At 41.3% G+C, this 12,895-nt stretch overlaps 1 protein-coding gene across 1 annotated transcript in view; it reads right to left on the reverse strand.

Moving 5' to 3' along the window:
- Window positions 1-532: 532 nt before the first annotated feature.
- raver2 (ribonucleoprotein, PTB-binding 2) overlaps window positions 533-12,895 on the reverse strand; it is a 92,721-nt gene continuing 80,358 nt past the window's right edge. Inside the window, exons 10-16 of the mRNA XM_084355296.1 lie at window positions 12,459-12,808; window positions 10,925-11,033; window positions 9,644-9,825; window positions 8,835-8,945; window positions 8,557-8,658; window positions 6,620-6,838; window positions 533-1,949 (exon numbers count right to left, since the gene is read on the reverse strand). Coding sequence (XP_084211422.1) covers window positions 1,809-1,949; window positions 6,620-6,838; window positions 8,557-8,658; window positions 8,835-8,945; window positions 9,644-9,825; window positions 10,925-11,033; window positions 12,459-12,808 — 1,214 coding nt within the window. The 3' untranslated portion in view covers window positions 533-1,808. The remainder of the gene's footprint in view (window positions 1,950-6,619; window positions 6,839-8,556; window positions 8,659-8,834; window positions 8,946-9,643; window positions 9,826-10,924; window positions 11,034-12,458; window positions 12,809-12,895) is intronic.

Raw genomic sequence — 12,895 nt, forward strand, 5'->3', positions numbered from 1 at the left:
AAAGTATTGTATACGTGCACCATGAAAATGCAATCAAATTACAAATTGTTTTTTTCTGAGGTTTTCCTGGAGCCAATTCACCGCCATTAATTTGAATTGTATTCCCACCTCTTGTATTTCTCAACAGAGCACTAAAACCAGATTATTTTGGATGCATACTGAGTGATCTGACTATGCAAACAACACTTCAACCTGAAAACCTGCCTGGAGATAGTATGTAGTATGAATTCAGGACACACTTACAGTCTGAAACCTTGATGTTGTGATGGAAGTAAAGCTCCTGTTACAGTCCCAACGGACAACTTCCCTAAAAACACCTTAATGTGAAGAGAGGAGAGGAGAGGAGAGGAGAGGAAAGGAGAGGAGAGGAGAGGAGAGGAGAGGAGAGGAGAGGAGAGGACAGGAGAGAGAAAGAGAGGAGAGGAGAGGACAGGACAGGAGAGGAGAGGAGAGGAGAGGAGAGGAGAGGAGAGGAGAGGAGAGGAGAGGAGAGGACAGGAGAGGAGAGGACAGGAGAGGAGAGGAGAGGAGAGGAGAGGAGAGGACAGGAGAGGAGAGGAGAGGAGAGGAGAGGAAAGGACAGGAGAGAGAAAGAGAGGAGGGGAGAGGAGAGAGAAAGAGAGGAGAGGAGAGGAGAGAGAAAGAGAGGAGAGGAGAGAGAAAGAGAGGAGAGGACTGTGCCCTAATATTTGGCTTAAATGTTAAAAACCAAAGCAGATAACTACATTAAAGTCAACACAATTTGATTCAATATTAATAAATAACTTGAATTGCCTTGGAATATTATTATATTATATTACAAATAGAACAGTATATATTGAAAAAAAGACACGTAGTAAATGTTTTCCTTTCATCCATGTTGCACAACTCGCTCAACAAAAGAGCCGGGAAATGTCCATTAAATATGATATTGTCAGTTACGCATGGCTTTATATATTCTGTGTTACACACTGTATTTACACCAGCCTTTTATTTTCTCTCCAGTCTTTAGAAGAAAGGTCCATTCATCGAGGGAAGCTATTGTAAAGTCACCACAATTAAGGGCTTTGATTTTTTCCTGATGTGCTCCCAAACCTTGGGATTGAAATGGCTGACACTTCCTACAGAAACAGCATATCAACACGCATAAACACACACACGCACGCACACACAAACACACACACACACACACACACACACACACTCTAATTCTCCACAGGGAGATATAAAAGAGGAACCTGGGCGATAAAAGGAAAAGAGAAAAGACACCGAAGCAGGAACAAACAGACGTCAGTTCGACTGACTAATCAAAGCGTGTGTGCAACAACAGACACGCTTTGTCTTTTCAAAGGAGACACAGAGGGAGACACCTGACTGTTAGACCAGTCCTAAGACAGTTTCAGCAGGCAGACAGGTCGCCTGGCTGCGAATACAAAAGCAGCTTATACGTACAGATACAGTATACTTCAGTTTACATTATATTAGAAAAAATGTACAAGATAATATTAGTTAAGTACAGTTTACACAACAGTTTAAGTTAAAGAGTTAAGGCTTGAACAGGACAAAAGCAACACCGTGTTTGTGTGTATGTGTTTGTATATGTGTGTGTGTGAGTGTGTGTAAATAAGTGCCAAGATCAAAGAGCACTATGGCTTACTTTCACTTAAGCCATTTGCAACCCCAAATTCTGTTAAACTCAACACCTACTGTAGGGATGCAAAATGGCCGCCACAGAAAGGCCACTAGAGGGAGCTGTGACATCCAGCAGGCGCCCGTGCGTGTGTGCCTCCCCCCATAAGCTTTTAGGCTTTAAGGTGGTTTGGTTCATACTAGAGCCTCTTCCTCTTGAAGTAGTCGGCGTACTGCCCTCCCAGGCCTTGGGAGTGCTGCCCGATGTAGGCGCCATCTGATGATGTCACTTCCTGCACTGCCAGCTGAGGGTACTCCCTCTTATGGCCCCTTGTCTGGTTCTGACGAACGGGAAGAAGAAAGAGAAGGAAGACTTAGAGATGAAGAAGCGGTGTGATGTAGCACTTCAATGTTCATGAATGTCTCCCAAAGTTGAACTAAAGTCACTTGTCAGGTTGTTGCTGATGTCAGATGTTACACTGTAATACTGGAAACTGTTTGAAAGATGACTCCATCAAACTGTCTGTGGAATAGTGTGTATTGTCAGCAAGTCAGATCGAGGATTAACATTTTATGGCCTCATCCTGATATATGAGCCTTTTCATGTTACTTCACAGCTTAGGGTTATACTGGTTACTGTCAGTTGCAGCAGTTGAGTTCAGCACTTTTGTGTTCTCTTATGTTTTATTTTCAAAATCCCATTACAGCAGTAGTTACAGTAGTAGTTAGTATACCAGGGGTCTTCAGCAGGGGAAGCACGCAGAAAACCCGGCTTTATCCTTTCAGTCATTATACACATGATCTGAGGCAAGTTTCTGTCCCTGAATCTTTCGTTCAGACGCTCCCCTTTCCATGCGAGTTCCTCATAATGAGTCAAATGAGCCTTACAATAAACTTTTTTCTCTCAGTTTCACACATGAAAAAAAAAGTTTTTTCTTCTTCAAATGTGGTTTTCACTCAGTTTCACACGTGGGAAAAATAAATATTTTGTGGGGAGATCAGTTTCACACGTTATTTTCTTTTCTCCTTATTTTTTTTTTATGGGGTTTCACACATGAAAAACTGTCCATCTGTTTAACAAATGAAACAAAACAGAAAAATTCTCCTGGAATTTCTTCTTCATGTGTTTCATGTTTTCATAGATTCCATAGTTCATTAAAACATTATGGTACTTAACGTGAAGATCATTCTGGCACAACTATTTTTCCACCAGTTCTCAAGTCATTTTTAATCTGGAGTCAAATGAGCCGTACAAAACACTTTTTTTTCTTTTGGTTTCACACATGTTTTCGCAGTAAAAAAAAAAGGAACTTAGAAAGATCATGCTGGCAAAAAGAGAAGAAAAACAATTTAGATCCGACTTAAAAATGGATCACCAGAAAGAAAACAAAAAACATTTTCACTTGACATCATTCTACATTTTATTTTATAGCACTGGAAATGTATGTAAATATTCCATTCACTCGGCTGACAAAAATACCGTAGCATACAAATACCTCCTACCCCCATCCCTTGTTTACTTTTATTGTTATGTGACATGATGTGCCTCAAGTTTACAAGCAGGAATTCTGACTTTAAGTGTAGTTGCACTGTACTTTTTCTAGCAGGTCGGACATATTTGATTACCGAGTTGTCCGGAACAAAGCCTCATCAGAATGAGCCTGCAAACCAGACGCTGGCTCTAAAGAGGGCTTTTCATGTTTTATCGCACTTTCAGCAGCCACTGTAAGGGAGGGTGAAGTGAGGGGTGTTCAGTTGGTTGCAATGTATTCTAGCAGGAAGCCTCTGAAACATTCCTAATTTGGGATAAAATTAAATGCACTTCTTGAATTTTGTATTTTCTTCCTCTCATATTATTCTTCTCTGTTTGTATGCGAGTACAAAACTCAGTAAATTATTTTTATTTACTTATGTATTTCTGTTCACTTATTTCCTATCTTCTGTTTTTTTTATTAAGAAATATCCCCAAATGTATGTTTGTTTTGTTGTCATTTTAATGTTTTTTTATTGTTCCAATAAAGAGAGATTTTCCATTTCCATAAATTAAAGTTTGATGGATTTAACTTCATTTAATGCTGCAAATCAAACACTTAGCGTTGCAATGTCCTGACAAAGTTTCATTCTTGTAAATTCAACTTAAAAGGGCCTTTCCACTGTTTTTTTCCACCCAAGCATATAATCTTAAATATTTTTTGTGCCATATACCAAAAATAGTACCAGGTAGTAGTAGTAGTACCAGGATTGATCTTATTTTTGGGCATGTACTATTGTTTGCTTTTGCTTCTTGTGTGGATTTCCCTATATGAGCTTCAATACATCTCTGTTTACTGAATGTTAATTAAAAAAACGGTCACCCTACACTGAAAGTTAAATGTGAACATGCTCACTGTATTAAACTGTAATAAATGATCTATGAAACACATGAGAAACTGAATGTCTGCAGGATGTTTTCATCAATACATTGATCGACAAAAAGACTAAAGATAAACTAAAATAAACGTCACTAGTTGTGGATTTTGTCGACAATGCAAACATCCTGTGTTTGTGTGTGTTTTAGGTTTAACAGTTTAAAGGTCTTCGGTGAGACGGGGCCACAGAGGCTGTCTGTACAAACAAATGTAAATCTTCCTGGAGACGAGGCTTTGCTCAGCCGTCTGGATCCTGTCTGCTCGCATCATCGTGCACTCCGAGTCCTTTCCTCCTTCTCTTCTCTCAATTGATTTTATAGCCTTTAACTGTGCATGTCACAGAGTTGTGAGCGGTTCAATCAAAGAATAATTTTTGGACACCTGAATAGGTCACATTACCCAGTAACTGATGGAAAGTCTGAAAAAATGAACAGAATTTTTCTCACTGCTTTCTTATCCTGTTTGTCATCTCACAACCTGTGTGAGGATGTTGTTGTTGATAGTGCTGCGGCTGTGTACACACTGTAGGGCTCAAAATATGATTAAATGTACAGGAAACACCACACATCAAGGCTTTAACTATAATATAATAATCCGTCTATTCTTCTATCTGCAGTCACAATCCCACAACTAAAGCTTGCAGCTGGTGATGCAATGAACACTTCCTGTTGCTGCTTTACATCTTTTCATTGACAGACCACTTCCTCGTAGTGCTGATTGTGAAGAAGCTACAGGGGCTCTTTGGAAAGGTTACACTGATTTTTTTTCCTCAAACAGAACAGTCCTATTGGGTCAAATGAGGCAATCTAAAGCTTAGACTTCAGTTATCTTGTTAATATCCACAAATCGGGACCTTTGGGAATGTTACAAGACAGTTTTTGTTTCAGTTCTGTGGACCAGTGGAAGACCGAGACGCTTCATCACGAGTAGTTCAAACTTCGTAAGAGTTTTTATGTTTGTTTGTGACGTTGGTTGTTTGTTGATTGTACCTGCTGTTGTGGTTTTGTCTTGAAATGCATGTATCAGATCACAAGAATCTAATCTAATCTTTCCAGATGTTGAGTTGGTAAGGGACCCTCGGATTCTTGGGATGAAACCGGTTGTAATTCACAGTAGGAAAAAGATGTATTTATTACAGATATGACAAATGCAAAGAAAGCATTTGCAATAAGATGGCTTTGAAGGGAACCTGAGGGGTTGGCAATTATTAGAAATATTGGGGGAACACTGGGACTTTGTATGTAAGGTGAATTTATATATAACCCATGTTTAGTTTTATTGTGATATGTGGGTATTAGTTACGTTGATTATTTTCAATGTTGTTATGATTTCAATGTTTTTAAATGTATTTTGGACATATCTTCCTGTTGAATTGTTCTGATATATAAGGCCTTAAAAATAATAATAATATAATAATTTTACTAATTTTAAAAAGGACAATGTCAATCTTAGTGGAAAAGTTTCTGTTGTAAAAGAGGATGTGAGACACATCCAAATAAAAAATGGGTTGAATAAAAAAGAAAGAATGAAAGCTTTCCAGCAGTGGGTTGCATTTGCGCCCTCATAAACTGAGGGGATGTGTAGTTCTGGTTGCATTGTTGCGGAAATAGCCAGATAGTGCCGGGGCATCAGATTGTTACATGTTATTGCACACAACAGTGTTATGCCTCAAACACTACAGAGTACCAGATGTGTAAGATAATCATCTGTACTAATATTTATTATATTGTCTTGGCCTTTGTAGAAGCATTATTAAACATAAATCCATCCAATAGTGGTTCTTCTGAATTATTACTTCAAATTCAACAAGCTCAGCAGTGATCCTCTCCCTCATCTCCCCACTGTAAACACCTAACACTGCCCACTAATATCAGAAGTAATATGGGAAACACTGAAGTAGTTAGCTGCAAAATGAAATGTTTGGATTTTGTCGCCTGAGCTGAGCGCGCTCACTGGAGACAGTCACTTCAAAATGGAAAAAAATGGGTGAAAAAACTGTGAAAAAGGCAAGCAGACATTTTCTCTTGCTTCATCCACAGATGTAGTAAAAGAACTGGTAACACTTCGTCTTACAGTGTGGAAATTTCATTGTAAGTAGGTGGTAAGTACTGAGCAACGTATTTGAAATTTCCTTGAAATTACCATGATAATTACCTCTAAATTTATTGAAAGGGTTAGCCCCTTTAGTATTTAATGAATGTAGCTATTTTCCAACAAGCGCTTCATAAATAGCTGGTAATTTCCAGGAAACTTCAAACATAAAACAGAACTTCCTGTTGCTGCTTTACATGAAAGTATTTTCATTGACAGGTCTTTGAATGTGAAGGAGCTACAAAGTTTCAAAGTTGGACTGATCTGCTGAAAGTTTCCTGGAAATGTATTAAAGAAATGATCAGCTATTTATTATATGCTTATTGGAAAATAGCAGATGATTAAAATTAAATCATGTTGGGGTAATTTTCAATACATTATGGGGTAATTATTGTGGTAATTCAGGGATAATAATAACACGAAATTATCATCTACTAACCATGAAATTTGTAGACCTGTCAAATAACCAAAGTGTCAGATCCTGAATGAGAAAATGAAGATTCTCTACTCACATAGTAGTAGGTGTTCCAGTCAGTGGCGGCAGTGTGTGCGTGCGTGACAGGGTTTGGCGCGGCTGCCGCCGGGTGGGGCGCCCCGAGGAAGCCGGGCATTAAAGGCAGGGTGCTGTAGGCTGGGAGCACGGCAGCAGCTGGGAGGACGGCCGGTGGAGGGGCGGCGCCGTTACTGACTGCGTGCAGAGAGACTCCGAGAGGCTTACACACATCTACTTCCTAGAAGACACACACACAAACAGTGAAACAAGGGGGTTGAATGATACATTTTTGGTGGCATGTTCATGATTTTACTCTTTTTTTTAATCCATTTATTCGTTCATGTCAACCTTTCTGCCCCCTAGTGGCTACTATGAGACACACTGATGTCTGCAGAGGACACCCTCGGCCAGGATCACATTTTTATCCCCCCCGACTGGTGTTGGACAAGCTTGTTCTCTTTCCCTTAGGACAACCAGCCAAAATGTCAACATATTTCAGGTCTGTCTCATGCCAGGAAGAACCTCCATCATATCGTTCTCTCCAAGATATCAGTTTCTCCACCAACACTGAGCTCAGTCGACCAGAATGCAACTCTGCCACACTGCGAGATCAATGGCTGCACCTTCAAGCAAACACTTCACACACACACACACGCACACGCACAAACCCCAGCAGCAGCAGATAGGCCTTGAAGTGGAGATGTCTGTTGTCAGCTGCTGGGTGCTGAGTGATGCGTTCCCTCTAACAGGGTGTCAGTGTCACATGGAGAGGTCACGCACTGCAAATAAACATGTGGACAAACTGCATGTAAATACCAGCACGCTGCTCTGAGGCCTGCTGCTCCGGATCGGTTACACTACGTATGCAGGTCAGGAAGTTGTTTGACTCAGATATTCAGGTTGGGTTTTAAAGAGCTCCTGTTTTGTGCGGAGCCCGTCAGGTATCATTGATCAAATCCTGATGAAGAAATAATTAGCTATTTGTATGCTGGATTTAATAACTTCTGCCAACAAAGTTGTGATTTATTGTCTCGAACTGATTATTTTTTTGCCTCTTTGTGCTGTCATGTCTGAATAAAGCCATCAATGTTGCGCCTTCCATATCTAATAAGGGTGCAGCGTGCTTTTTGTGGGCCTTCCTTGAGCCCCTTGGCTCGTTTCATGTGGGTATTAAAAAAGGACCCTGGCACATGCTGGGCTCTTTAACTTAACTGAAGCATGCAGATAACTGAAGTGAGTGCATGTAAGAACTCTTTATGAGCGAGTGTTTGTGTGTCATTTGAGTTGAGACCGTAAAAGGGACAGTTCACCCCAAAATCCTCTTACATGTAATGCTATTTATCCATCTGGATTGATTATGGAGCGAGCTGCCACTATTTTCTTTCTACTAAACTTTACTTGCCAACCATTTGAATGCGCAGAAGGAAGCGTCCACTCATGGATGAGAGGCTCGTGCTTGTGACAGCGCGGGATGAAAACATAAATATTGCACTCCTTGGCAGAGCTGAGGAATAGATGCACACTTCCATCTGTGCGGTGACAAGAAAATAGCTCCTACGTGAAACGGCTCACAACCAGGTCTGTTATCTGTAGTAGCCAGTTCATGATTTCTGTAAAGAAACATTATTCTTGACTTTTTAAAATGTATTTGTATGTATTTTGTCGGCGCTTTGAGCACCACAAGAGTGACATCTAGTTCCATTATATTCCAGAGAAGGCAGACATCTCTCCTAAACTCTACAACTCATACCAAAATAATCTCGATGCATAAATAACACTGAAGTTAAGAGGAAAAATATTTATTTTTGATTTGGGGTGAGCTGTCCCTTTAAGTGTGATGACATTTTAGCTTTTGTGTTTTTGTTTCTTTAAACAGCTGTTTGAGGGTTAGGAATGGTCCTTTTGTGTGTGTGTGTGTGTGTGTGTGTGTGTGTGTGTGTGTGTGTGTGTGTGTACCTTGGTGGCGTAGGCCTGGTTGGCTGCTGCAGGCTGGGAGTAGTACTGAGTGACTGCCTGCATGTAGGAACTGTAATCCCCATAGGTCGACACTGGTGGAGCCTGGAACACAAGAATGGTATTTAATAAATATTGTAGAGCTTCTTGATTGGTCAACATAAACACAGAACACAAGAAAAACATATTTCAACTGATCTCCTTCTCTTTGGAAAAAAAACATGAACACAAAATATGATGAGCCATAATTTTGTACACACAGTCAAAATTGTGTGTGTTACCTGTGTGTGCTCCTTGCTGTAGTCTGTGGCTGTGCCGTCCTGTGGAGCAGCAGTGCTGTAGGTGTGAGCTTGTGCTGCTTGGTAGTGCTGGTACCACTGCTGCATGGCCTCCTATGTCACACACACACACAAACACACACACCAGGTATAAAGCAGCTGCCTGTTTGTTCTTCTTGTCTGTACTGATGTTTTCTTGCCTCCTTGAATTCTCATTCATTAACTATTGTCTGTGCCGACGGCTCTCCCTGTTCCCCTCCTTTGTCTCGTCGTTTCAGACAAATTAAACAGAGCGTTTTATTGGTTATCTAATCATGATTCATTTGTTTGGATGGGTAGATTGTAATTAACATTTAAAATTGGGTTGGTATCGCGCTGCAAATATCAGATATGTCACTTGCTGCTGGAGGAGGCACAACTGCAGGCGAGAAAAACAGAGAGAGGAAGAAGAGAGAGATGCAGACAAACAGCCAGCAGGGAGGATCCATGACTTGTTCAGAGTGGAGCGTTAAGACAGAGGAAGGGAGTAGGGACAGATGGAAAGACACAGCGCTCTCTGCCAAATCCTCTCTCATTCTGTCTGTCCAAATATCCATAACCATCCTCATCTCTTCCACCTCCCTGCCGCCCATAGTTACAGCTCACTCTGTCACTGCTGAGCTCATCCATCCACTCATTATGCATCTGTCCATCGATCATCTATTCACACCCTCTCACATTTTAGGCTGAGAAACAGACCCACGCCCATGTCATCTATCACCATATTCCTTCACTTGTATCGCTGCATTGTGAGTCTGTATGCGCTGCAGTACCTGTGTGTAGGCCTGGTTGTATTGGCTGTAGTCAGTGGAGGTATCGGTGCTGTATGGAGCTGTGGTTGTAGCTGCCGCGCTGTGGGTGAAGGAGCCGGAGCCCTGGGAGACGACGGGAGCAACCGTGCTGCCGTACACCCCGGAGCCGGGCTGTCCTCCCTGGGCTTTACTCCCCACTGAGCCTGAGCAGCAGAGGAGGAACAATGAGTGGGATAACACTGTTGATAATCACAGTAATACAGATCAGAAATAATCTCAAAGGAATACTCTGACAGAAATGTATCTGCTGATGCCCTTGAACTTGACTCTAGGGAAGTTGTGAGTAAGCGCCTTCATGGCAACTGTAGTCCGTTCAGATAAACAGTTAAACACTCGTGGAGCGTGATGCCCTTCTTAAAAGATCATCTTCAATATAAACCAAACAAGCTTCACTCAGCTTGTGACAGCTACAGAGCCTTGAAGAGGCAATAGTATGACACAGTAGCAGTATATTCAGCACTGCTGTGGAGAACTACAGCTGTTTAACACACTTCACAAGCAGACTGATGTTGGATGAGTGATTATGCTCCAGGAGGGTCTGCAAGGTGGAGCGGAGGCTGTGTGGCCACTTGGTGACGGTCGTCCTCCTGGATCCACAGTCTTCATTTAAATTACATATTATTTACTTGTACCAGACATTCTATCAATGTAGTTTGTTACATGTCTATTGCATGTCTGTCTGTTCTGATAGATGGATCCCTCCTCTGTGACTTTTTTCCCTGTTAAAAGTTGTTGGGTTTTTTTTCCCAATATGGCAAGGTTTTTCCTTACTCAAAGCAAGGGTCTAAGGACACAGGGTGCCGTTTACTGTACAGATTGTGAAGCTTATTATTTATAAAGTTATATAAATAAAAAATGATTTTATCTGATTTAAGGTGAGGGTGGGTGGGTAGGTAGGTGGAGCTGTACATTGTAATTGTACTGTGACATCTGTATATTCACTGCTGTTCAAATGACTGAAGTTACTCAGTTATTTACTTCCTTGTAAACTATCCTTGCTGTTAGATTAAAGCATTAATTAATATGTCACGTTTGTTGTTTCTTGTACAAACATTTAGTTAAAAAATCATCTTCAACTCAGTGAGCATCTTTACACTAGTGGAGTGAGCACTTAACTGTGTATAAACAGAGAAACTGATATGGTCAATAGTACTTAAAGAACTAGTTTAAAACTACTGATTGCACAAATAATAGGATGAGAGAAAAAGTGTATGCCTTCATTTGTTGTGTGTTCGTGCTCACCTTGCAGAACCACCCCTGGCATTACACTGGCCAGGTTCAGGTAAGGATTGGAGGGCAGTCTGACTTCTTTAGGAGGATCACCCAACAGAGAGCTCTGACCACTATTGACCTGAAGAGAGAGAAACAGATTTAACTGCTATAATTCACAGTGTAATTAGCAGGTGTTGCAGGTCAAACGAAAAAAAAACTTCAGTCTCTGGGAATTTTGTGAGGTTTACAGAAAATTCAAACACTGGTGAACCTGCTCTCCAACCTCTGATCCACCTCTTTAAATTATTTTATATCCTCACTCATAACTTGGATTTGTGTTACATGTAAGGTTGCAAAAACAACACTTGGGCCTGTGCTGCAACACAGCAACATACCAAACTCAACATTAAGGTTTTTAATGTTGAAAGACTCTGTTGAAATGCTGTACAGGCTGTGGAAACCTGAGAAGATTGTACTCGCTGTTAATTACACTTTGCCTCCATTAAAGACTTTAGAGAAGACAGCGCTGGGACTGGAATCAGTTCCCTGAAGAACTTCAGCACTGTGATTATCTCTGTATGCTGAATCATTATGGATGATTATGTTAGCATAGCAGTGCTTTATGTAAACCAGTCCTAGTCAAAGAGACGTGGAGGAGCACGAAAAGAGACGGGGATTAAGAGTGTGCACGACAGGCAGGTAGGCAGACTGACAGAAGGCCTCATACTGGGTGAGACAGAAGTGCATCATGGGAAGAGCCCTTCAGGGACGGAGGCTGTCTTGAATAAGGTTGAGACCCACTAGGGCTTACTTAGGAATGAATAGCCATCCACAAGAGTCGCCTGAAAACATAGATGTTAAACTCAAAAAATAGGCTAACAATTAGCATATTAGCTAGCTAGCTGCAGCTGAAATCACAGGCCGCTGGCTAGAAATGAGATGCAGATTTTGTCTACCTCTGTCTGATAATGATAATAATAATACATAATGAACTTTATTTATATTGTACCTTTAGAAACAGAGTTTACAAAGTGCTCTGACAAACAAGCAAAAGCAGGAAACTCAGCAAAACAATATTACAGAATAAACACTCGACAGTCGAGCCGGACACAGGGAAGCCTCGTCTAAGGTGAGTTAGAATAAGAAGGCAGAACAGAAAATGTAACAACACAAAGAGACAGTATGAGTCATCACAAGCAAAAGCAATAAAAGCCCTAAAACAGGCACAATCACAGAAAAAGACAGAGAGGAAAAGTAATGCAAAAATAGAGAAAAATAAAAGAATAAAATCAATAAAGGACCCATTGTTACATAGCAACAGTAGCTAAGGCGGGGAACGGTTGCATTTCTGGAGTCCTCCTTATTTTGTCAAACCAAATGTCTACATAGTAAATTTACTGTTTTTATTAGATGATTATCAAAATAGTCGTCAGTTAATTTTCCATCAACAACAGAGGTTCAGAGACAGATGATGACACATGCAGAGAATGATGCAGGATGCAGAAGTGAAGTGAGAGAGTGGGGTTATGTGGTTATGTGTGTGTGTTGTGTTCACTGTGCTCACCATGTTGGCCAGGGGGCAGCCATCTGAGCTGTTGTGCTGGCCTGTTGATGTATAAACTCCTCCATGGGGATTGGGTGGAGGCGGGCCAAGGCCTGAGTTACTTATACCCAAGGAGTAGCTCTGTCCCTGGGGATGGGAGCTCACCATGGTCCCAGGAGGAGCTGGCTGCCTGTCACAGACGGTGGAAGAGGAAGAAGAGGAGGAGGAAGAGGCAGAGGGGGTTGTGGAGATAGTGTGGGTGTTTTGTTCTCCTCCTCCAGCTCGACCCTGGAGGTACGGCATCACACCTGCTGCTGATACCACTACTGTGGCATTGTGGGTAGACGATGGCACTGACTCCTGGCTCAACTCTGTAAGACGAGAGGAAAGGACAGGAAAGGAAAGGAAAGGAAAGGAAAGGAAAGGAAAGGAAAGGAAAGGACAGGAAAGGACAGGAA

The sequence above is a fragment of the Pagrus pagrus genome, assembly GCF_965226575.1.
Source record: "Pagrus pagrus genome assembly, chromosome: 6".
NCBI lineage: Eukaryota > Metazoa > Chordata > Actinopteri > Spariformes > Sparidae > Pagrus > Pagrus pagrus.